The sequence below is a fragment of a genome, unplaced genomic scaffold, assembly GCF_019419815.1.
Source record: "Pyrus x bretschneideri cultivar Hongxiangsu unplaced genomic scaffold, Pyrus_bretschneideri_v1 Contig62, whole genome shotgun sequence".
Taxonomy (NCBI): Eukaryota; Viridiplantae; Streptophyta; class Magnoliopsida; order Rosales; family Rosaceae; genus Pyrus; species Pyrus x bretschneideri.
In genome coordinates this window covers 1,018,537-1,042,679 of record NW_025999801.1, presented here as the reverse complement: position 1 = coordinate 1,042,679, position 24,143 = coordinate 1,018,537, and the positions used below count along the sequence as shown (strand labels likewise).

The 24,143-nt window shown below is 39.3% G+C and overlaps 2 protein-coding genes across 3 annotated transcripts; both read left to right on the top strand.

Annotated features, from left to right (window-relative positions):
* The first annotated feature begins 12,358 nt into the window (after positions 1-12,358).
* LOC125471831 (serine/threonine-protein kinase VPS15-like) lies at positions 12,359-14,119 on the top strand. 2 transcript variants are annotated; one of them, XM_048572666.1, is made up of 5 exons: positions 12,360-12,879; positions 13,169-13,291; positions 13,391-13,436; positions 13,525-13,684; positions 13,823-14,119. In XM_048572666.1, exons 1-5 carry the CDS (start codon positions 12,607-12,609, stop codon positions 13,881-13,883), a joined length of 663 nt encoding a protein of 220 aa, XP_048428623.1. In that variant the 5' UTR covers positions 12,360-12,606; the 3' UTR covers positions 13,884-14,119. The 2 variants fall into 2 exon arrangements, with proteins under 2 accessions (XP_048428622.1, XP_048428623.1); XM_048572665.1 differs by lacking the exon at positions 13,823-14,119 and having other exon boundaries at positions 12,359-12,879; positions 13,525-13,814.
* Positions 13,767-20,288, top strand: LOC125468248 (serine/threonine-protein kinase VPS15-like). The gene is made up of 8 exons (XM_048572663.1): positions 13,767-13,908; positions 14,103-14,182; positions 14,423-14,528; positions 14,830-15,006; positions 15,103-18,249; positions 18,945-19,189; positions 19,269-19,368; positions 19,811-20,288. The coding sequence occupies exons 2-8, from the start codon at positions 14,127-14,129 to the stop codon at positions 19,985-19,987; spliced, it is 4,008 nt and encodes a 1,335-aa protein (XP_048428620.1). The 5' UTR covers positions 13,767-13,908; positions 14,103-14,126; the 3' UTR covers positions 19,988-20,288.
* The last annotated feature ends 3,855 nt before the right edge of the window (positions 20,289-24,143 follow it).

Below are 24,143 nucleotides of genomic sequence, written 5' to 3'. Positions count from 1 at the left end.
GATGGTTTGGATTGTGAGAGAATAAGGGTTTAGGTAGGTTAGGATTCTTGTTTTAACTTCTTTTATTTTTCTTACTAATATCATTTTTAGTTTCAAATATAAAAATAGTTCTTAAAGTCAATCCACATGTCATTATATGATTGTATTGTGAGACCCACGTGGCGCCATATCATCGCACTAACATAGCAATTGACAGATTTTTCATGGAAATACTAAAATGATCACGATAGACAAATTCAGAGAAAGACTAAAATGATTTACGATAGACAAATTCAAAAATACTACCACTGATTTTCATTGGTAAGGACCAGCCTAAGGAGTTATGTCAATATCACAAACCATTTTGGCTATAAAAACCTTTAATTTATTTTATTGTTAAATTTGAGAGTATTTATGTCTATTTAAATGAAATTTTAGATATATTTAAAGTTTTTATAAAAAGTGACTTTTTTAAAATTAAAGGTTAATTTTTTGCTATATTTGATAAATACTCAAACCGAATTGACTAACTTCCTCTCTTTTTAACTCTCCCACAAACATACATAGGTATAACCAATTAACGAGAACAAATATGCTTCCTCTATGTGTTCCAAGTTTGGATCCTCCTTACCATTTTAAATTGGTACAAGTAAAGAAAGGGACAATTATACAATTAAGTTTTCACTTTTTACACGTATCCAAATTGCTTAAGGTAAAATTCAATTATTATTAACCATCCAAACCTATCACATATTTGTAATATTATTTGTATTTTCTATTTAATAGAGATAGAGTTCACTAACTCATGTGGGTGTAATCTTTATCAAAAAAATAGTACAAATGATGACACTGTTGCAGTCCTATTAGATTAGGAATGTGATTGTGTAAATCCTAGTGTATTTAGGGATATCTTAGAATATTCCCTTTAGTAGATATTATCCTATTAGAGTTGTAATCATGTTAGGGTAAAGATTTAACCTATCACACTAATATAAATAAAGGCACAATGGGGTGATACAACACACACCTCAGAATTGCATCTCTCTTGTTGCCGGCCCTCTCACTCTCTAGTCCTAAATACAATTCAGTAAATTAGGCCTACCACATGTTATCAGCATGCTCTTACCAGAAGCTAAGGAATTGAAGGATCGTAGGAGGATGCTCTCTTCTACACAATCAAGGGTTTAATTGTTTTATGTTAATTAGGTTCTTTTAAAATAAATTAAGATATTTGAAACGACCTTGAAGCATGAAAACATTCCACATGATACATGAACCCCCTATATTTATATTTTTCTTTCAATTATATATATTGCATATGTGTTCATATATTTGGTCTATATCTATATATATATATATATATATTTGTTCATGCAATACGCAACTATGTTATGTGGAATTTGTGAGTCAAAACATCGAAATTAATTTAGAAGCAATTAAGGTTTTTAACCCTAGAATTCAAAAGGAAAAAAAAAAATCTGGGATTTTTGCGGCATAGGCCGTGGCTCACCGCCGTGCCATTGCTGACATCACCATTGCCGAGCCTCATTGCTGGCCTGCAGCCCAGTCGCATGGTGCACCTTGGAACGACGTTGTTGGACGTTTGGACCATATAGCAGTAGCCATTTAGGTTTTACTGCACACGCACGACACCCAAGCCCTTGCCTTGGTAGGGTTCTTTTATGGGCCTACAGTCCCAGCCCACTTCTAAGAGCTTGCAGCTCTCAATGGGCCTGTCCACTGCGTCCCTGGCCCATAAACCAGCAACCATATGTTGTTGGGCTTCGTCTTGTGCCCTAAGTTCGCCTGCAGCAAGGCCGCGTTGCTTGCTGGGCTTCGTCAACCCTTGGCCCAACCTACCAGCAGCTTTAGAGCTGCTGGGCTTGAACTACCCCAGCCCAAAAACCAAACCCCAGCTTCGGTTAGTCTTTACGAGCACCAATGACAGATCAGCATATGTTGGGCCCCTGCGCTATTTTGAGGCCCAAAACCAGCAGCCTAGTTGCTAGGTTCCTTCCCATAATCGGCTCGTGTCCTGCAACCATGATTGGGCTGCCTTTGTAGCCAACCCGTGGCCCATTAAACCCCTTTAGGGCCTTTTCCTATACACGACTTCTAGCCCACTGAGTTGGGCTCCCTTTTGTTTTAATCCAATGCTATTTTGTTAACATTCCCACTAATATTAACCTGAATGTTATTACTTACGATCAAACCTGAATGGTTACTATCTATTGAATTAATTAAAGTGACCCACATGCCATTAATCTGACAATTAATCCAAAATAATTGGCCTAAAGTTCACTTTTTGGCAATTAACAATTCAATTTTCTTTGAACCGTTGACTATCTTTCGTAGTCCCGACTCACTCACACTTGGGTTCCTGAAGCAATCCATAAATTCACTACACTTTATTGTATATTGTATTTTGTGTTCTTGCAGGTACCCCTATGTATGAACTAGACGTTCTTAACTAAATTGAACTTGTATTTTCAAATTTAGCATCTTTGAAACCCGAAGTTTTCATTCAAAACTTACCACATGAAACCCGTAACTTTCATACTTAAATTAAACCAATCCATGTCTATAAAATCCGAATGTTCTACAATGTATGTCTATGATTTTCCATATGGCTAACCACGTTTTTGTTGTACCCTTTGTTTTAGGGACATGTCAAACTTCAACAAGCTCGATTTCATCGCTTTGGAAGTATCTGGCAGAAACTACTTAAAGTGAGTTTAAGACATGAAGCTCCATCTTACTGCAAAGAGTCTTCGAGCTACCATCGAGGAACCTACCAACGACCTAGTCAACAAAGCTCATAAAGTTACTACTATGATCTTCATCCTAAGACACATCTATGATGCACTGCAGACCGAGTACCTTGCTGAGGAGGACCCTCGCACTCTCTGGGTTACTTTGGCCGATCGCTTTGATCACCAAAAAAAATATTTACTTGCCTCAAGCAAGACACGACGGGCAGCATTTACTGTCACGCCCCAATCCCGACATACGTCCCGAATTGACACGTGACGTCACCAAACATCCGTATCTATCCTATCCCACCTCCGGGATATGGGCAAGCACAACTCAAAATCGAATCACATAGTTATTTTCGTATGCTTTATGGCTGCATCTAACCTCCCCGTTAGACTGCCTACGTACCCTAAACAGGGATCAAGTCATTCGTAGTTCGTCATGCACAATAATTGACATATAACATAGTCCGATTAAGTCGAAAGGTATAACATTTCTCAATCAATCAATAGAACTTGACAAGCATGAAAATACTAGACTCAGGGTTACATAACAACCCATCTGAAAATCATGATTTCCCCTCCATCAATATATAGGCCATTATGTCACAACATGATACCGCAATTCACAACATATATCATTTCAAAGAACCAACAATGTATAATACCATTCTCTAGCCACATTTATCAACAAGTCTAGTCATAACAATAACCATAATATCCAACATAACAATCCCACATGACGATTAACATATCCACTTCAACACTCACATAAATTCCTCACGTTTCCTACATAAATTCGCGTTTCATAGCAAGTAACATATTTAAGGATTAACAAAGAACATATTAATCTCTAGAAACATTAATCAACTAAAATACTCATGATAACTCCACTCATATCCAACGTCATTCCACAATCACATCAATCAATAATGTCAACCATCACATCTTCAATAACACATACAAGAAGTCAAAACGCAAGGCTAGAGCAACACATTTCAGTTGAAGACTACATCTTTGAAAAAGGGGATTTTGGACCACCCAACGGACCAAGGCTCCAAAGGGGATTCCGGACCATCACTCAACGGAATCCAAACAGAACTTAGTTCCAATCCACCCAACCGAATTGAACGGAAGTCCAAGAAACATAACAACGGCTTGAAGGAACAAGACATGATTCAAGTTACCCAATTCACGAAACTCAACGAAACGAAGCAATATTTGAGTAAAATCCACATCACAATGGGTCATCGGTCATTTACTAGACCTCACATCTCCCAAGCAATTCAATATGCATTACAATCATGTGTCATAACCATTTCCAATACCCAAGTTACATCACATTTCACTTCATCATACTAATCACTACACTTCCAACATTATATTTCAATACATAGCTTGTAACATATCAAGGAATTACGAAGTACAATATTAACATTTAATTACGTTAATCAATCAATGAGATAACATATCATTTCACGAATTTAATTAAAGAACTCTACATAATTCCCAATTTGGGTTAAGAATAATAACATGGTAATTCTAATTTATTTTCACAATATCTATTGTGGGTAATTCCCATCTACTCGAATTTAGGATTCTAAATCACCTTACGGAATGAACAAGAGCAAGGATTCCGGACCACTCAACGGAATCCAACAACATTGGGTTCCGGACCACTCAACAGAACCAAAATATCAAGCGGTTTCTCATAATCTACCCAAACTTGTCATATGTAAAGTCAATGCCAATATTATGGAATTGGTGCACTGGTAATTCAGGCACTCAGATAAGCGGAGAAGCTCGGGTGAGGGACAATAAAATAAGCATGTGATACAATAATAAAACCAGCCCTCAATCATAATTTATAATCCTTGAATATAAATCTTTCATAGGAAATCAATACCAAACTTTTGAAAACTCCGAGGGAGGCACCCAGACATCCAAAAGTTCATTTTAAACGACCATAACATCTCACACCCATATTCACATACACACAATGAAAGTAGAATTAGGCGACACTGTTCATCCAAAACCCACACTTTGCAACCATCTCAAACTAAACTCCATGAACTAAGGTGGATGCAATCCCGGACCATCACTCAACGGGATCGCGGAGTAAGAGGGATTCCGGACCATCACTCAACGGAACCCAAACCAAGATACGATTCCGGACCGTCACTCAACGGAATCGCGGAGTGGAGTAGGAAGGATTTCGGACCATCACTCAACGGAATCCAAACCAGGATACGATTCCGGACCATCACTCAACGGAATCGCGAAGTACATTGCATAACCACCAACCAATGAAACAACACATGACTCAAGTTACTCCAGTTATAAAGGCTCAACGAAACAAGATATGAAATAATGAAACGAGCATTGACACATGTTTCAAAACAACAAACCCCATGACAATGGGTTAACGGTCCACCACTAGCCCTCACCACATCATATCAAGCCAATCATACAAAACAAACCATATTTCCAATATGCACGTCAAATCCCACTTCATATAACTATATCATTGGCTAAATATGAAAATTAACAATTTATAGGAAAAATGATTATAAAACCATTTCATATTCACATATCTTAAATTCACTCACATTTCATCATAACATACCATCTATGTAAATCAAACACCTTTCGAATATGCACGTCAATTCACATATCACGATCATCATCAATACATAAGCCAAATCATGTTTGATAAACATAGGTCTATGGCTAAATATATATAAATATATATATAATCACATTTCAATAGAATCACATTATAAGACCAAGTAAAATTCACAGATGATATCAATATAAGAAATCAAGATAATAACCATACCACATATGTTCAAGTCGCTCTCTAACCAATGTAGACCCATTAGACTTCACTTAAGTCTCCCCTAGTACTAATTTTATTATTTAGAACGTTCCGAGACATGTTGACCACAATTCAACTCTCGGTCAACGATGGGGTCCACAACAATCCGCAAATCAAATTTATGATCCATAACTTCCCAAAGTCCACATTATGCTTCGAGGATAACATACTAAAGTTTCATTATGATCCAATGGTCGAATTGTCGTCAATCACACAAACAAGTGGCTGTCCAAATTGATCACCACACCCAACAATTGAATCTTTGGCAACCAAGCTAGACATAGGTTCACATGATCACTAGAAGGTATTTGAAATCTAGACAACACTCGTGAACGATCCTACGCACCTCCACACGCGGTGGAAGTCAAGGTGGAGGGTTTACAAACCCCGAATTTCAACATTAACTAGATTGGCTCAAATTTACGTGGTAGCTAGAGTTCAACAAGGGAAACACTTTTCACAACTAGGCCGACGATAAATTCTAACCGGAAACCGTCCAATTTCACCGGAGAAAACCGGATTTCTAGGTGTTCTAAACACCCAACTCCAAAATGAATACGAAAGCACCAACTAAGCATACCAACTTGAAGATTATGAAGAGTAGATGAAGTTTCATACCTCACTCGAAGGAAATCGTTGCCGGAATCGCCGGAAAAATGATAAAACCGCCGGAAAAGTCGTGGACTTTGCGACCTCGAGCTGCAAAGATGGAAAGGAAATGGGGAAATCTAAAATCACAGAAATGTAGGGCTCATCAAGAGCTTCCATGGACACCAAGATCATCCAAAACGGAGCTCGGACGAAAAAGATACAAGCGGGTCAAGTTTGGTTGTTTTATGGGTCAAATACCTCCTAAAACGGGTTAGGCAGCACCCCATTTCCAATTTCTGAAAAACCTTTCCATTTCTGGAGGTTTCCCCCCAATTTATAGCATTTTGGTAATATTACCAAAATGCCACCAACTTCAAACGACTCTAACTTCTCCGTTCAGACTCGGAAATAAGATCTGTTTACGCCTACGCGCTCATGGAATCGAACTCTACCTAACCAATTCAAGAGTTGACCGAAAGGGTCGAGAAAAGTAAAAATGACTAAAGTAACCCTCACTTCGTTTTTCTCAAATTTTGGAGAAATAAAGAACTAGTTCCAATCAAATCTTCGAAATAAGTCAAGAATAAAATAAAATAATAATTTTAGGGACGGAATATCACATTTACGCTTCCAAGACTTTAAGTCTATGAATAAATACAACTCTAAAGTTTGTAGAATCTGATCACTACTTAAGTTATGTGAAGAAGACTTAACCGAAGATGATTTTTTGGAAAAGACCTATTCGACCTTTGATGCAACCAGTATTGTCCAGCAGCAATAATATAGGGCACAGATGTTCACCACATTTTTGGATTTGATATTTGTTTTACTTTTCGTTGAAAAGCAGAACCAACTTTTGATGAAGAATCATCAAGCTCGACTTACTAGCTCGAACGCTCTGCATGAAAAGCAGGTTCTCTATTCTCTACATTCCGAAAGAATGTTGTTAAGCTTTAGAGATATTCGCGATAATCAATATCATGTTAAAACCACTGAAGAGAATGGTTATGAACTTCTTTGTATCACTTCTTACAAATATGGCCAGAAGCATATTCATGAGAAGCTGGAACTTCTTTTGAGTGAGTTGTACATAACAAGCATTCGTTCTGTTAAGACCCATCACATGGGCGACCCTATGGCTGGGTTCTAGAGCACTATCCTATTTTGGCATAATCGAATGGGGCATCTTGGACGAGATATGATGTGTCGTATCCTCAAAGTATTAAATGGGCATCACCTAAAATCTTATCTCGGCCATCCGCTTTGCAAAGCATGCTCCCTTAGAAAGTTGAATATTCAACCCTCAGCTACAAAGATTATTCATGACCCCCTAAGTTTCTTAAGATGATTCAAAGAGATAATTATGGACATATCCAACCAACTTGCAAACCATTTAGATATTTTATGGTGTTGGTTGATGCATCGACGCATTGGTTACAAGTCTGCTATTGTCTACATGCAACCCTGCATTTGCGAAACTCCTAGCTCAAATCATTAAGCTTAGAGCTCACCATCCTGATTATATGATTAAGTCAATTCGACTGGATAATGCTGGAGAGTTTATGTCATAAACTTTTGACGATTACTGCATGTTAGTTGGGATTGAAGTTGAACATTATGTACCTTATGTTCACACCCAAAACAGCATGGTAGAAGCTTTCATAAAGTGCATTCAAATGATAGCTCAAACTTTGGTTATATGAACCGAATTACTGATATATGCTTAGGGTTATGCAATATTGCACACAACTATGTTGGTCCGCTTGAGGCCTACCACTACCCAACCTAATTCACCATTACAGTTGGTTACTAGATATGAGCCTGATGTCTCACATTTATGTGTGTTTGGGTGCGCAGTCTATATGCCAATAATGTCGCCACTATGTACCAAAATGGGTTTTCAGAGAAAAATGGGAATCTATATCGGTTATGATTCACCATAAATTATTCGCTAGTTAGAGCCCTTGACAAGAAATCTCTTTATCGCATGTTTTGTGGATTGTCACTTTGATGAGACAGTCTTTTCGTCGCTAAGGTAAATAAGATTGATCACATTCCTATAGAATGCCACGAATTGTCGTGGATTACTCCTATTTTGTCTCATTTAGATCCCCGTATTGCTTAGTTTGAAACTGAAGTGCGACGTATTCTAAATCTTCAAAGAATGTCAGATGCTTTTATTGATCTAGCAAAGATGATGAGATCACATATACCCATTGCAAATGCACCTGCAAGGATGTACATACCTAACGTATGCAGTAACACCGCCTAGGAAGGCTGGACAGTCCCCTAGGGTAGGGCAGTCACACCTCTCACGCAGCCCGATACACTAGCGACTAACCAATCATCTGATCCTACCCTGAAGCGCGGTAGACCTCCTGGTTCAAAGGATTCACAACTCCGGAATAGGAAAACGAGACAAACTAATGACCCTAGTCTAAATCCGACCATCGCTTACTAGTTTATTCTAACGCATGATGTTATTTTAGATTCCGGTGATGTCTTAGACAAGACAAACTAGCCTCCCGAGAATCACAAGATTTTGGTCCATTACGCAATATTATATGAGGTTTGGAATCAGAATGAGATAATTGTCAATTATGCATTCGCGTATACAGTTGCTACCGACATCATGCTTAGTGATGACATTAAACCACGTTCTGTTGATGAATGTCGACGTAGAACAAATTAGTCAAACTGGAAACAAGCAATCCATGTTGAACTCGATTCGCTTGCGAAACGCAAAGTGTTTGGGCCCGTAACTTCTACCTCACCATATGTAAAGCCTGTGGGCTACAAGTGGGTTTTCGTGAGGAAGCGTAATGAGAAGAATGAAATAGTGCAATACAAAGCACGCCTCGTAGCGTAATGCTTCTCTCAAAGCCTTAGGATTGATTATGAAGAGATGTATTCCCCCGTAATGGACGTCATAACATTCCGCTACCTTATCAATTTGGTAGTTTCCGAAAAACTGAATATGCAGCTTATGGACGTGGTATCCGCGCATCTCTATAAGGATCTAGATACAAAAATCTACATGAAAATTCCAGAAGGACTTCCATTGGCTCGTTCAAATAGTTCTACACTTCGGAACACCTTTTCAATTAGATTGAGAATATCACTCTACGGATTAAAGTAATCTGGACGAATGTGGTATAACCGTTTAAGTAAATATTTGACTATTTGACAAGTCAGGGTTTTATGAACAACGAACTATGCCCATGCGTGTTTATCAAGAAGTCACATTTTGGATTTGCAATCGTTGCAGTTTATGTCGACAACATAAACCCCATCAGAACTCCCGCAGAGCTTAAGGAAATTGCCGTTCTCTTGAAATTGAAATTTGAGATGAATGATTTTGAGAAAACTCGATATTGTCTCGGCCTGGAGATCGAGCATTGTTCGAATGGAATCCTAGTACATTAATCGAACTACAACCAAAAGGTGTTGCGACGTTTTAATGAGGATAAAGCTAAACCTTCGAGTACTCCTGTGATCGTTCGGACTCTAGATGCTAAACGAGATCTCTTCCATCCCAAGGAGGATGAGAAAGAGATTTTGGAGACTGAAGTTCTATACCTAAACGCAATTGGTGCTTTTTTGTACTTGACTCAATGCACTAGACCTGACAAGGCACTGAACCTGACATCTTCTTCACTGTTAATCGTTTGGTTAGGTACAACAATGAGCCAACACGTAGACACTAGGAATGGTGTTAAAGACATTTTCTGCTACATCAAGGGTACGACAAATTTGGGCTTGTTCTACACCCATGAATCCTCTAGTAGAGTCGTTGCCCTCCTCGGTCTCCGGGTTGATTCTTGCCGACGACTTCATTAATTGTTCTACCTCAACTGTTGAAGATATGATGCGAAGTTTTGTTTGAGTATTTACACACTCAAGGGGGAGTGTTGCAGTCCTATTAGATTAGGAATATGATTGTGTAAATCCTAGTGTATCTAGGAATATCTTAGAATATTCCTTTGGTAGATATTATCCTATTAGAGTTGTAATCCAATTAGGGTGAAGATTTAATCTATCATACTAATATAAATAAAGGCACATTGAGATGATATAACACACACCTCAGAATTACATCTCTCTCTTACCGTCGACCCTCTCATTCTCTAGTCCTATATATAGTTCACTAAATTAGGCCTACAACAAATACAAATATGTGTAAGAGTAATTTTTTAAAATAAAAAGAATAAACGTTCCAAGTAAAGAATTATAAGAGTGTATTCAATTGAGAATTTTAAGGATTTAAATAGATTTATAAATTCACAAATTTTGATGGAGTTTAATTTATTTGAGATATTCCACGTAAAATTTTGATTCGATTCATTTGAAATCAGGTGAAATTTGTGACTTAAACTATACTACGAAATATCTTTGATTCTGTCAAAATTTTCAACTTTTTAAAATTCTTTAAATCCAATTGAATACACTGAAATTTCTAAACATTTTAATAAACTATCTTAAAATCTTGATTAAAGACAAGTTAAATCTCAAAAAATTACTTCAAATTATAATTAAGTGTTAATCTTAGTTTACCACCGTGAAGTTTTGTAGTTCTCAACATTTGATACATGAAGTTTTTTTTCATGCCAAAGTCATACCTCAAGTTTTAATTTTGGGACAGTCTCATACACCCGTTAAGCTGCTGTTAAGTCAGCCGTTATTTGATGACGTGGCGCCTACGTGGATAATGACTGAGTACCACTTGTCAAAATTTAAAAAAATTAAAATTAAAAAAATAACAAAATTAAAACATTAAAAAAAAAGGTGTGCTATTCACACACCCTATTTTACTTTTTACACATCCCTTAATAATTTTGGTCCATTGATCTTCTTCAATTCATCTGATCCGATGACCAAAAATTAAAAAGGTGTGTGAGAAGTAAAATGGGGTGTGTGGATATCACACCCACACACCCCTAAAAAAACATTAAAATTGAAAACCTAAAACCTTAAAAAGAACCCTAACATCGTCCTTTGTGATGAGGATGGTGAAGCACCCAACATCGTCCAGCTCCAAAAGGTCATGGCGAGCAAGTCCAAGATCCATTTCCCAATGGATCTGGTCCGCGGTAGCGAGCTATTTCCATAATCTATTTCCGCCATCAATTTCTGCTACAACAGTGGCGTCTACCACCGGGATCTGAAGACGTCACCAAGGTCATGGACTCTTCCTGGTTCAAAGAATTTGTTTTTAAAATTGTACGGACGAAGCCAGGATCTGAAGCTGTCGTTTTGTCCCAATCGAGTCGGGGTAGTCGATTGTAGACAGCTCATTTACCGTTGCAGCCAGATCCAAGCCGTTGATTACCATCGTGGCCATGTTCAACACGCTGTGGAATCTTTCAGAAGGTCTTCAGATCTGGATCGCCGTAATCGATGACTATGGTAATGAAAGGGTTGGTGAAGGAGATGACTATGACAATGAGAGAGGCGAAGGATGAGATGAAGGTGGTGAGGAAAGTAGAGGATGTGGGTTCACAGTGTGGTGGGTGAGTGAAAAATGACAGCTTGGGAAGCTTTGGGAGTGGGTTGTCAGGGGGAGATGGGGGTGGCTGGATAAGGTGTACGCAATAAAGAATGGAGGTTATAATTTTTTTAATTTTTTTACTTCGGTCTCCTTGCTGGAGAAAGAGATAGGCAAAAAAAATATTTTTGAATTTTGAATTGGGTTTATATGTCTATGTGGGGTCCACACTACCACATTTTTGCATAGTTATCATCCAGTCAACTGTCACGTCACATTTTAACATAGCTCTTTACAGAAAGACAATGGAAGTATGGGATTGTCCCACAATTAAGATTTGAGTATAACTCTGGGATGAAAAAAAACTTCATGTACCAAATGTTGAAAGCCACGAAACTTCAAGATAGTAACTGATATTAACCCTATAATTAAATGGAGGCAGATTGTTTGCCTTCCTGTTTGGGTGCCTTCCCATCCCTTCCTATTTGTGCGATCACGGTTAAGCCACGTCAACATTTTATATTCCTGTTGCTTTTTATCTTATTATCTTTATAAAAAATAAATATAAAATGTTGAGTGGCTTAATCAATATAAGAGGGGTTGGGAAGGACATCCAATAAGAGGTCAAACAATCTACCTCCTAATTAAATACCCCCAAATTTATTTTGAAAATTATCATCCCCCGTATAGTCCGACCCTCCTGATTTGACTCCGAGACCCGCCCGACCCCCTCATCTTCTTCTTCTTCTTCTTCTTCTTCCCACTCCCTCCAACCTGCAGAAATCCTAAGCTCTGAATTCCCCATTTTCTCTCATTCAATTAGTTTAGGTGGTTGCCTGCTCCCAAAGTTTAATGTTAAATCCTCCTTTGAAAATTGAAATTAATTGTGAGATTGAGAGGCAAAGGCAGAGGGAAAATCGATGGGGAACAAGATCGCTCGAACGACGCAAGTGTCGGCGTCGGAGTACTACCTCCACGACCTACCATCGTCCTACAACCTGGTCCTGAAGGAGGTTCTAGGGCGGAGCCGCTTCTTCAAGTCGATTGAGTGCAAGCACGACGAGGGTTTGGTCCTCGTCAAGGTCTATTTCAAGCGCGGTGACTCCATTGATCTCCGCGAGTACGAGCGCCGCCTCTTCCTCATCAAGGAAACCTTCCGTGCTCTCGATCACCCTCACGTTTGGCCCTTCCAGGTCATTTTCCATTTCTTCTTATACTTTTCGTTAGCATAAACACGATTAATCAGTTTCGACAAAATAACAGGATTAATCAACTTTACTTTAGTGTATTACTATTAGCATATAAACTTAATTAATGGTAAAACTCCTGGGTTTTCGGTTTTGCTTGGAAGCTGATGTTTTCATGTGGGTCTGAGTTGCTTTGATGTTTCCGAGTGGTATCATATCATACTTGATGTTTCCAAGTTTACAAAGAAGCCGACTTTTTGAGTACATTTTGGCCCCTACTGTTTTCTTCCTGCAGTTTTGGCAAGAGACAGATAAAGCAGCTTATCTTGTGAGGCAATTTTTCTTCAACAATCTGCACGACCGGTTAAGCACCCGCCCGTTTCTCAGTCTAATCGAGAAGAAATGGTTGGCCTTTCAGGTCTTCTTTCTCACCCTCTATCTGTCTGTCTTCCTTGATTTATAAGTTTGTGATGTTTATGGTTCCTCTTAGAGTTTTGTTTTGTGGTTGTTGGTGTAGTTACTTCTTGCTCTGAAGCAGTGCCATGATAAAGGAATATGTCACGGTCAGTTCAGTTTTATTCACGAACTTCACCAGCGTTATTTTTTCAATGTCTTAGTTATGATGGTTTTCTTTTCTATTTGTCATCTTAGGTGATATTAAGTGTGAGAATGTGTTGGTGACTTCTTGGAATTGGCTCTACCTTGCTGACTTTGCATCTTTCAAACCCACCTACATACCATATGACGATCCTTCTGATTTCTCTTTTTTCTTTGACACGGAGGAAGAAGGCTTTGTTATCTTGCTCCTGAGGTTCACTTTTCTATCTCTCTTCTGTATTCACTTTCTTTCCATTTATCTGCAGAGGAGGTGCACACTTTATCCATTTTCTCACTTTTTCTTAAGTTGCAATCGGTTATGTAATTATATGCATACAACATGAACATATAGGTTCATAAAAGGGATACAGCTTGCAGTCATAAGATCCAGCTTGATCGGAGTGGGTTTGTGAAATTGATAATGTGCCTGCTATCCTGGTACAAAATTTGAGCAGTTATACAAATCCCAATGTAGTACGAATTATAGTAATATGTATTAGGAGTCAGCTGAGAAGTTTCACTTCTAATTTTAAGAAAGTTCTCAACATTACCGTTACTAACCAGTCACAATATATACTTTTGTAAATAAATTGTTACATTATTAAATTTCTTCATACGCCTTCATTTTTCAGAGATTTTATGAGCATGGAGGTGAGATGCAGGTTGCACAAGATGCACCATTAAGGCCATCTATGGACATATTTGCTGTAGGGTGAGCTTTTGTTGAGTTAGGATCTCTCTTTTCAGACATGACTGTTTCATCTTGATGTCAAATTTGAAGTTGAAAACTCAGATATAGGATGAAAATGATATATTTCAAGTTTATTGATACATTGTCAAAGTTACAGTGGGGGCGATTGGCCCGAATGAAATTGCGCTCATGCTTAATCATGACCATTATCATTATTATTTTCTTTTGAGATGCATCATCATATTTATGACATTGTTTTAGATGTGTAATTGCTGAGCTTTTCCTTGAGGGACAACCACTGTTCGAACTCTCTCAACTTCTTGCTTATCGTAGAGGGCAATACGATCCTAGCCAACTTCTTGAAAAGGTACTTTCTCTCTCTCTCTCTCTCTCTCAATACTAAGTATACAATTCTTTTTGAGTTTCCATCACATCTCTTCCCATAATGTATTAAATTACTCTTTATCATGTCGCTTCTCTAGTCTTGAACCTTATATTTTAGCCAACCCTTGGTTATTATATTGCATCTTGGTTGTTCTAATGTGGCTAACTGATGTACATGGCTATGCAAATGACTGCATTGTGTGGTGGAAGCTTTCTTCACTTTCTTCAAGTTGACTGTCAATATTGTTGGCCATCCTATCAATTTATATGCGCAATGAATGCAGATACCAGATTCTGGGATTCGCAAGATGATACTTCATATGATTCAGTTAGAACCGGAGTTGCGACATTCTGCTGATAGCTACCTTCAGGAGTATACAACCATTGTTTTTCCAAGTTACTTCTCTCCATTTCTGCATAATTTCCATTGTTTCTGGAATCCCCTTCATTCAGATATGAGGGTAAGAAATGTTGGTACATAATATTTAAGATTCGCACTTCATACTTTTTGGAACTCATGTTAAAGTGATAATTTACTTTGTCATTATTGTATGTAGGTTGCACTTTGCCATAGTGTTTTTCATGAAATACTTAAACAAATGATGAGCAGTAGGTCAACTGAGGACACTGGAACAGGAGTGGGAATTCCTTCAAGTGCCCATGGCATTAGTGGTAGAACTTCTCAGGAAGCAGTTGTAATGCAGAACAAGGGTTTGACAAAGGGATCGTTTACAAAGAAAGAAGAGATGGGTAAAGGCTTAAAATGTGATCAATTGGAACTTCTTGGCGATATCAATACCCTTCTTCGGGATGTTAAACAAAGTAATAATTATTCTGCTACCAAGCCAATGCTTAACGATAATCCCAATTCTGCATTTTCCCCGAATCTTGGCAACTATGGCATGCAATCTCCTGGTGAATTACTTCAATCTATCTCTAATGCATTTAGGAGAAACGATCATCCTTTCCTGAAAAAGATTACATTGAATGATTTGAATTCTTTGATGTCCAAGTATGACAGCGAATCAGATACCTTCGGCACACCGTTTCTGCCGTTACCTGAAAACAGTATCAGATGTGAGGGCATGGTTCTGATTACCTCGTTGCTCTGTTCATGTATACGTAATGTAAAATTGCCTCATTTAAGGAGGAGGGCCATACTTTTGCTGAAATCCTCTGCCTTGTATATTGATGATGAAGATCGTTTGCAACGTGTAATTCCATATGTTGTTGCAATGCTTTCAGATGCAGCTGCAATTGTGCGTTGTGCTGCCTTGGAGACGTTGTGTGACATACTACCTCTAGTCCGAGATTTTCCTCCCAGTGATGCAAAAATTTTTCCGGAGTATATTCTGCCAATGCTTTCCATGCTTCCGGATGATCCAGAAGAAAGTGTGAGGATATGTTATGCCAGTAATATTGCTAAGCTTGCGCTAACTGCTTATGGTTTCTTGGTTCACTCAATGCGCTTGAGTGAGGCTGGGGTACTTGATGAATTAAGTTCTGCAAAAAAGCCACTGGCATCATCTGGTGAGACATCTGGTCAACTTGCAGTGTTGAGGAAGTCTATAGCTGAGGTCATTCAAGAACTTGTTATGGGTCCAAAGCAAACTCCAAATATTAGGAGAGCACTCCTTCAGGACATTAGCACCCTATGCTGCTTCTTTGGCCAGAGACAGAGTAATGACTTTTTGTTACCCATTCTCCCTGCTTTTCTGAATGATCGAGATGAGCAGCTGAGAGCAGTATTCTATGGGCAAATTGTATATGTATGCTTCTTTGTGGGTCAAAGAAGTGTGGAAGAATATCTATTACCTTACATTGAGCAGGCTGTAAGTGATGTAACAGAGGCTGTAATTGTCAATGCATTGGACTGTTTGGCCATTTTGTGCAAAAGTAGTTTATTGCGGAAGAGGATACTTCTTGAAATGATTGAGCGTGCATTTCCATTGTTATGCTATCCTAGTCAATGGGTAAGAAGGTCAGCTGTCACTTTCATTGCAGCCAGTAGTGAAAGCTTAGATGCTGTAGATTCCTATGTCTTTCTAGCCCCTGTTATTCGCCCCCTACTCAGCAGACAGCCAGCATCTCTTGCTTCTGAAAAGGCTCTCCTTTCGTGTTTAAAGCCTCCAGTCTCAAGACAGGTTTTTTACCAAGTTCTAGAGAATGCAAGGAGTTCAGACATGTTGGAAAGACAGAGAAAGATATGGTACAACTCTTGGCCTCAGTCTAAACAATGGGAAAGTGTTGACTTACTTTATAAAGGGGTTGAGGAACTGAGTTCAACAAGGAGCTGGCCAGACAAGCAACAAAATGCCGAAAATCATAAACTTACTGGAAAGGCCTTGCAACAAGGAGAATTAACTGAATGTGATGATGGCGAGGCTAAGTTGAGAAGTATGGGAAGCGTTACACGCTCTTCTAGCACAGTTGACATTCATGATCCTTTGTCCTCTGAAAAGTTGCAATTTTCAGGGTTTATGTGGCCACAGGGAAGTTATGTGAATAGCTTCATGTGTGATAAATCATCTGTTGGTATACCATTATACTCCTTTAGCATGGACAAGCGAGCAGTCGGAGGTCCTCCTACAACATCTGATTCTTCTTCACAAGTGAATTCTGTAGGAATTGGTGCATCAGCTATGCCTTGGATGGATCCAGTAAATAAATCATTTAGTTTGGCTAGTTCTGTTCCAGCACCCAAGTTTGTGTCAGGATCATTCAACATTGGCAATGGTTCCAATCAGTTCTATAGAGTAGTACATGAGCCAGATGGTAGGGATAATGATCAAACAGCCTTTGGTAATAGCAAGCTTCAAGATATGGGATTATCTGGCACTACAAAAGGTGCTATTCCTGCGGAAGATGCATCCACTGCTAGTGATCTAACAGGAATGCCATCTCCTTCACGAAGTTCATCAATTCCAGACTCTGGTTGGAGGCCTCGTGGGGTGTTGGTTGCTCACCTGCAAGAACATCGGTCTGCTGTCAATGACATAGCCATTTCAACTGATCATAGCTTTTTTGTTAGTGCGTCTGATGATTCCACTGTTAAGGTATGGGATTCAAGAAAGTTGGAAAAGGACATATCATTTCGGTCAAGGTTGACTTATCATCTAGAAGGAAGCCGTGCACTGTGCAGTGCAATGCTCCGGGGGTCTGCCCAAGTCGTGGTAGGAGCATGTGATGGCATGATACATATGTTTTCTGTTGATTACATCTCCAGGGGACTTGGTAATGTTGTTGAAAAGTATTCAGGTGTTGCTGATATCAAGAAGAAGGATATCAAGGAAGGTGCCGTATTGAGCCTGTTGAATTTCTCAGCGGATAACTGCACAAATCAGATGGTTATGTACAGCACCCAAAATTGTGGGATCCATCTTTGGGATATAAGGCTGAATACCAATTCATGGACATTGAAAGCAACTCCTGAGGAGGGCTATGTGTCTTCGCTGGTAACAGGCCCCTGCAAAAATTGGTTTGTGTCAGGATCTTCGAGGGGTGTGCTTACTCTTTGGGATATGAGGTTCCTTATTCCTGTAAACTCATGGAAGTATTCTTCTGTTTGCCCTATAGAGAAAATGTGCCTGTTTCTTCCTCCACCAAATGCCTCTGTGTCTGCTGCTGCAAGGCCCCTTATTTATGTTGCGGCAGGTTCCAACGAAGTTTCTCTTTGGAATGCTGAAAATGGAAGCTGTCACCAGGTACACACAGAAATCATCTCCTATAAGTTTTCTTAGATATCAGATATGGATGGTGCTGGAAAAGTTAGATGATAAAATCGTACGCATAGATTGCACTCCCCTGGTTGCCTTTTATTCAATGTAATAAAAATAAAGAAAACTGAAAGCAAAAACCAGATCTTATTTTATAGAGACAGAATTTAAGAGAGGCAGTATGTGTTATCATCCATGCATTCCCCTTTGGTATGAAATTGAAGGATTGCTGGTTTTACTCTGCGTTTACCAAAATTTTCTACTTCTTTTCTTCAGACTAGCTGAATGGTAGTATATTAGTTTCTTGTAGTCCAGATTTTTATTTTACTGACTCCTAATGATTTCTGGAATGAGACCCTTGATTCTCCCTCGCTCACGTAAACCACATTTAAAGTAATCAATAGAATGCAAAAAACAGAAGGGTGCTTAGGATTTCATTATGCAAATTTTTACTTTGGACATGTAATTTGTTGTTAAGAAAAAGGTTAAATTTGTTTAGACTACTATCAAGTGTCTCTTGGCCTTTGGATGCTTTGTTCAGCCTTTGGGTTTTATCAAACGTTTTAAATGCTTGTTTTTTTTTTTTTTTTCTTTTTATTTAATTTTCATTGCGCATGCAAGTCCCTCTTTTCTGTTAGGTCTACCTTCATAAGTTCAAATGTCTGAGATATTTTTTCCTGCAGGTGCTGAGAGTGGCAAATTACGAAAGTGATGCTGAAATATGTGAAGTTCCTTGGGCGTTGGCTAAGTCATCAAGTAAAAGTTCCAAACCAGATCTGAGACGGAATGTCAATCCCCACTACAGAGTTGATGAACTAAATGAACCCCCTCCTCGTCTTCCTGGCATCCGTTCATTGCTACCCTTACCTGGAGGTGATTTGTTAACTGGAGGAACCGACTTGAAGATACGTCGATGGGATCATTACAGGTTTGTACACAAGTTCATTATCACTTTATTGGTTTACTAAAGGGTTTGTTATCTAATTGGCCTTATTCATATATCGCAGTCCCGATCGAAGTTACTCTATTTGTGGACCAAACTTGAAGGGAGTCGGAAATGATGATTTCTATGCAACAAGATCTAGCTTTGGCGTGCAAGTTGTGCAGGTATGATTAGTCAATTGTATTAGTCATATATCTACGAAATTAGGTGGGGTAGTAAACTATCCCTGGGTGGAAGGGTATGATGACTGACGAGGTCAATCTGTAGATTATCCATGCAGAAGCTAGTTTTTCTTTTATTTATTTAACTTTATCCTCCTAAAGCCAGAGCTAAACGACTTGGTAGTTTCAAAGAACCTATGGGTTTAGAATATTCTTTGGGGAGGGGATTCAGGCAATAGAATTTGCTTTCTGTTATTATTTTTCTTCTATTAGCCGCTCCAACTTTATGTCACGGGTCACTGTTCTATTGTGTCCCTGATCTCTGTATTTGCGTTGTAACAAGTAGGACACTAGATCAGTTGCGAAGTTGAAGAAAGTTATTATCATTGTAACTTGGTACCCAGAAATTTTTTTATTCTTAAATTGGTTCTTGTTTTAAATACAGGAGATGAAAAGACGACCTCTAACATCGAAGCTGACAGCCAAGGCAGTTCTTGCGGCTGCTGCCACTGATTCTGCTGGCTGCCACCGCGATTCAATCCTAGCATTGGCCTCGGTTAAGCTAAATCAGAGACACTTAATATCAAGCGGTAGAGATGGGGCAATCAAGGTTTGGAAGTGATTGACAAGGTGATAGATATTCCGTTGTACATACATAGCACAATGCTAGTGAAGTTGTACACTATTATTAATCAAAAGCTTAGACTCATCCCATTATAACAATTGCCTAAGCCCCCGTCGTATGTATGTTCGTGTCATACCGTGCTCGATTTGTATAGTTTGTACACATGTAAGAATGTAGATAGGGTCAGTCAAATTATCGAAGGACGTGCCTCCTTTCGTTGATACTCGCTGTGGAATTGCGCATTACAGGATCATGTAAATTTTGGCATATTTATGATTCCAAATTCAAGTTTTATTCATATTTACTGTTGTACTGCATTGAACAGAATATGGTTTCGATGATACTGTTTCGTGCCTTCTGCATGCAAAGTTTGAAATTTGAGATTCATATGGTAAGAATGTCCAACTACCAGTCTTGTTCTTTTAGGTGCGTTTGTTGCACCGGACCATCTCGAACTGAATTAAACTGAGAGACTACGTTGGATTGGCTTAGACTAGACTAAGTTGGATTAATTAGTGAAACGTTTGGTCTAATATCGGACTAACAAACAAAATAATATTTTTCTTTTCTTTTTTCTTTACCATTTTCATTTTCATTTTTTTTTTTTTGCTCTGACCTTTACCATTTTTTAGAACACATTCTCCATTTTTTCCATGAAAAGTTATCCTCACAATCCAGAATCATCGTTTGCTCGAATGGGTTCTTCTGATAATCACTATGTGGAGCCTTTACAACCACAACTTCATCTTGTAGAAAAAGAATGTGTGGCTAAAAAGTATATATTTGATACGTGAAGAAAAGAAAATATATACAATTACATTCCTTGCACAGCAAGGTACTATCCCTACAAGATAGGAATACACTTATAATTAGGATTACAATCATATCTAGACTCCAACTAGGAAGCTATTTCTAACACTCCCCCTCAAGTTGGAGAGTGGATGTCAAGAACTCCCAACTTGCACAACATAGTCGAAAACTTGTCCTTCCCGAGAGGCTTGGTGAATAAATCTGCCAACTGGTGTGCCGTACCAACATACTTGGTTGTGACTGTGCCATCCGCAATCTTATCTCGTATAAAGTGACAATCCATCTCAATGTGACGAGTCCGCTCATGAAAAACAGGATTAGCGGCTATATGTAACGCTGCTTGATTATCGCAAAATAATGCAGAAGGACCATCCAAAGGAATGTTCAAGTCCTTTAATAAATACCGAAGCCAAACTAACTCATAACAAGCACTGGCCATAGCCCTATATTCGGCCACAGCTGAAGAAAGTGAAACAGTTTTCTGTCGCTTCGTCCGCCACGAAATCAAAGAATTGCCTAAGAAAACACAATACCCAGAAGTTGAACGACGAGTGATAGGACAACCTGCCCAGTCAGAGTCACAAAATGCAATCAACTTGGTGTGGTTGTCTGAACGGAATAATAAACCTTGTCCTGGAGTAGACTTTAAATAACGAACAACACGAAGCGCAGCATCCATATGAGGTACATGTGGCTCATGCATAAAACGACTCAAAACATGCATAGAATATGTGATATCCGGCCGAGTGATGGTGAGGTAGATTAACCGTCCTATTAACCGCCGATACTTTTCAGGATCCTTGAGAAGTTCTCCTTGATCAGATAATTTCGTATCATCCATAGGGAAAGCAATCGACCGTGCTCCCAGAAAACCATAATCCTTGAGGATCTCTAGTGCATACTTTCGTTGTGAAATATAAATCCCAGGTTGAGATCGAGAAACCTCAATACCCAAAAAATATTTTAAATCACCAAGATCTTTTATTCGAAAGTGATCTCGAAGAAAAGACTTCAGAGAATCGATGGCACTAACATCATTGCCTGTAATCACAATATCATCTACATAAATGAGCAAGGCTGTGAAAGAAGTACCGGACTTTCTGGTGAACAGTGAGTAATCAGTTTTGGATTGTTGAAAGCCGGCAGAAAGAATGGCACTAGTGAACTTGGCAAACCATTGACGAGAAGCCTGCTTGAGACCATAAAGAGACTTGTGAAGGCGACACATAAGATTCTCCCCCTGTCGCCGAAGACCAGGAGGAGGAGACATGTAAATTTCCTCATCCAAATCACCATGCAAGAAAACATTATTAACATCAAGCTGATGGAGAAACCAAGACTGGCTAGCAGCAAGGGCAAGAAGACAACGTACTGTAATCATCTTGGCAGTAGGAGAAAAAGTGTCATGATAATCAATACCTGCAGCTTGAGTGAAACCCTTAGCCACCAAGCGAGCTTTGTAACGCTCAATAGAACCATCAGAATTAGGCTTTAGTTTGTACACCCACTTACAATCAATAGGAACTTTTCCAGGAGGTAAGGGAGTCAATGTCCAAGTACCGTTGGCATGTAAAGCCTCAAGCTCCTCATTCATGGCACGATGCCAATTAGGATCACGAGCAGCCTCTGCAAAAGAAGATGGCTCCAAACTCCGACTGACAGCGTAAATATATGAAAGATGATTGGGAGATAAACGGTGGTAAGAAATAAAATTACAAAGTGGATATCGCGTACCTTTAACAGAACTGGGCTGCGAAGACGATGGGTGTGGAGGCAAAATCACTTGCGAGCAAACATAGTTTTTTAAATAGGACGGGGGATGGTGAGTGCGAGATGAGGTGCGGGTGGCTGGTAAAGGAGGTGGAGGTGTCGTGGGTGATGAGGGATTAATAGGGGCCGTGGGGAGGATAGGAGAAGAGGGGTAAGTGTCGGTGGAGGAAGGGACAGGTGGGCCGGGACTAAAATGGGAGAAGTGGGTGGCATAGAAGTGGAGGGGGGAAGAGGTGATGTGGTGTCGGTTACAGGAGGCAGGGGAATGGGTAGGGTAGGAGGAGGTGAAGGGGACGTGGGGCCAGGAGAAGGGGGATAGGGAAAGTCCGGGGAAGGTGGAATTGGAAGAGAAGGTGTGGGGGGTTGGGTAGGTGGGGATGTGGCAGCAAAAGGGAAGGAATCTTCATGGAAAATAACATCTCGACTGGTGAAGGTGCGGTGAGTTTCTAAGTCATATAATTTGTATGCTTTTTGGCCATGAGGGTAACCAATGAAAGCGCATCGTTGGGCCCTAGGGGAAAATTTTGTGGTAGGATGGAGAGAGGTGGCATAAGCTAGGCAACCGAAGACGCGAAAATGGTCATAGGATGGGGTTGTAGTATGGAGGACCTCAAAAGGAGATTTATTATGTAAAAGTCGGGTAGGGAGACGATTGATGGTATAAGCAGCGGTGTGATTGAAAGCAAAGGGCGCGAGCGGTTTCAAGAAGGTGCCTATGTTTGCGTTCAACAATGCCATTTTGTTGCGGATTGTAAACACAAGAAGTTTGAAAAAGAACCCCATGATCAGAAAAAAAATTGCGAAGAGAAACAAATTCTCCTCCATTATCGGTACGAATGCTTCGAACTTGAGTGTGAAATTGGGTATTAACATAGGCAAAAAATGATTTGATTAGTTGTTGAGTATCAGATTTGTGCGTCATGAGAAAGGCCCACGTAAAGCGAGAAAAATCATCCACAATAGTCAAAAAATAATGAGCATCAGTAAGGGAAGATTGACGATTCGGACCCCAAATATCACAATGAATTAAATCAAAAGGAAAAGTTGTAGAAATTGAACTTAAACCAAAAGGTTGACGAGTTTGTTTGGCCAAAGTACAAACATCGCAAACATGACTAGAATCAAATGAACAATTAAGGAAATTAGAGGCTAAAACTTGCAAACGGCTAGGAGAAAGGTGACCAAGCCGTCGATGCCATAATGAGGATGGGATGGTGATGAGGTTGCATAGAGGTTGACGGGTGGGAAGTGAGGAGGTAAGGGCCACGAGGTAATAAAGGTCACCACGTCGCTTACCCACACCAATCATCGCCTTCGAAACCAAGTCCTGCAAAACACACCAAGAAGGAAAAAATGTTACGGAACACGATAATCCATCTGTAAGCTTACCAACCGATAAAAGGTTCACTTTAAAATTAGGGACACATAAAACATCTTCCAACTCAATCAAAGAATTTAAACGAAGAGTGCCAGTTAAAGTAATTGGAGCAGTGTCACCGCTAGGCAAAGAAACAGATGCCAGGTGCGAAGCAGAAGTATTAACCAAACATGAAGCGGAGGAAGTGATATGATT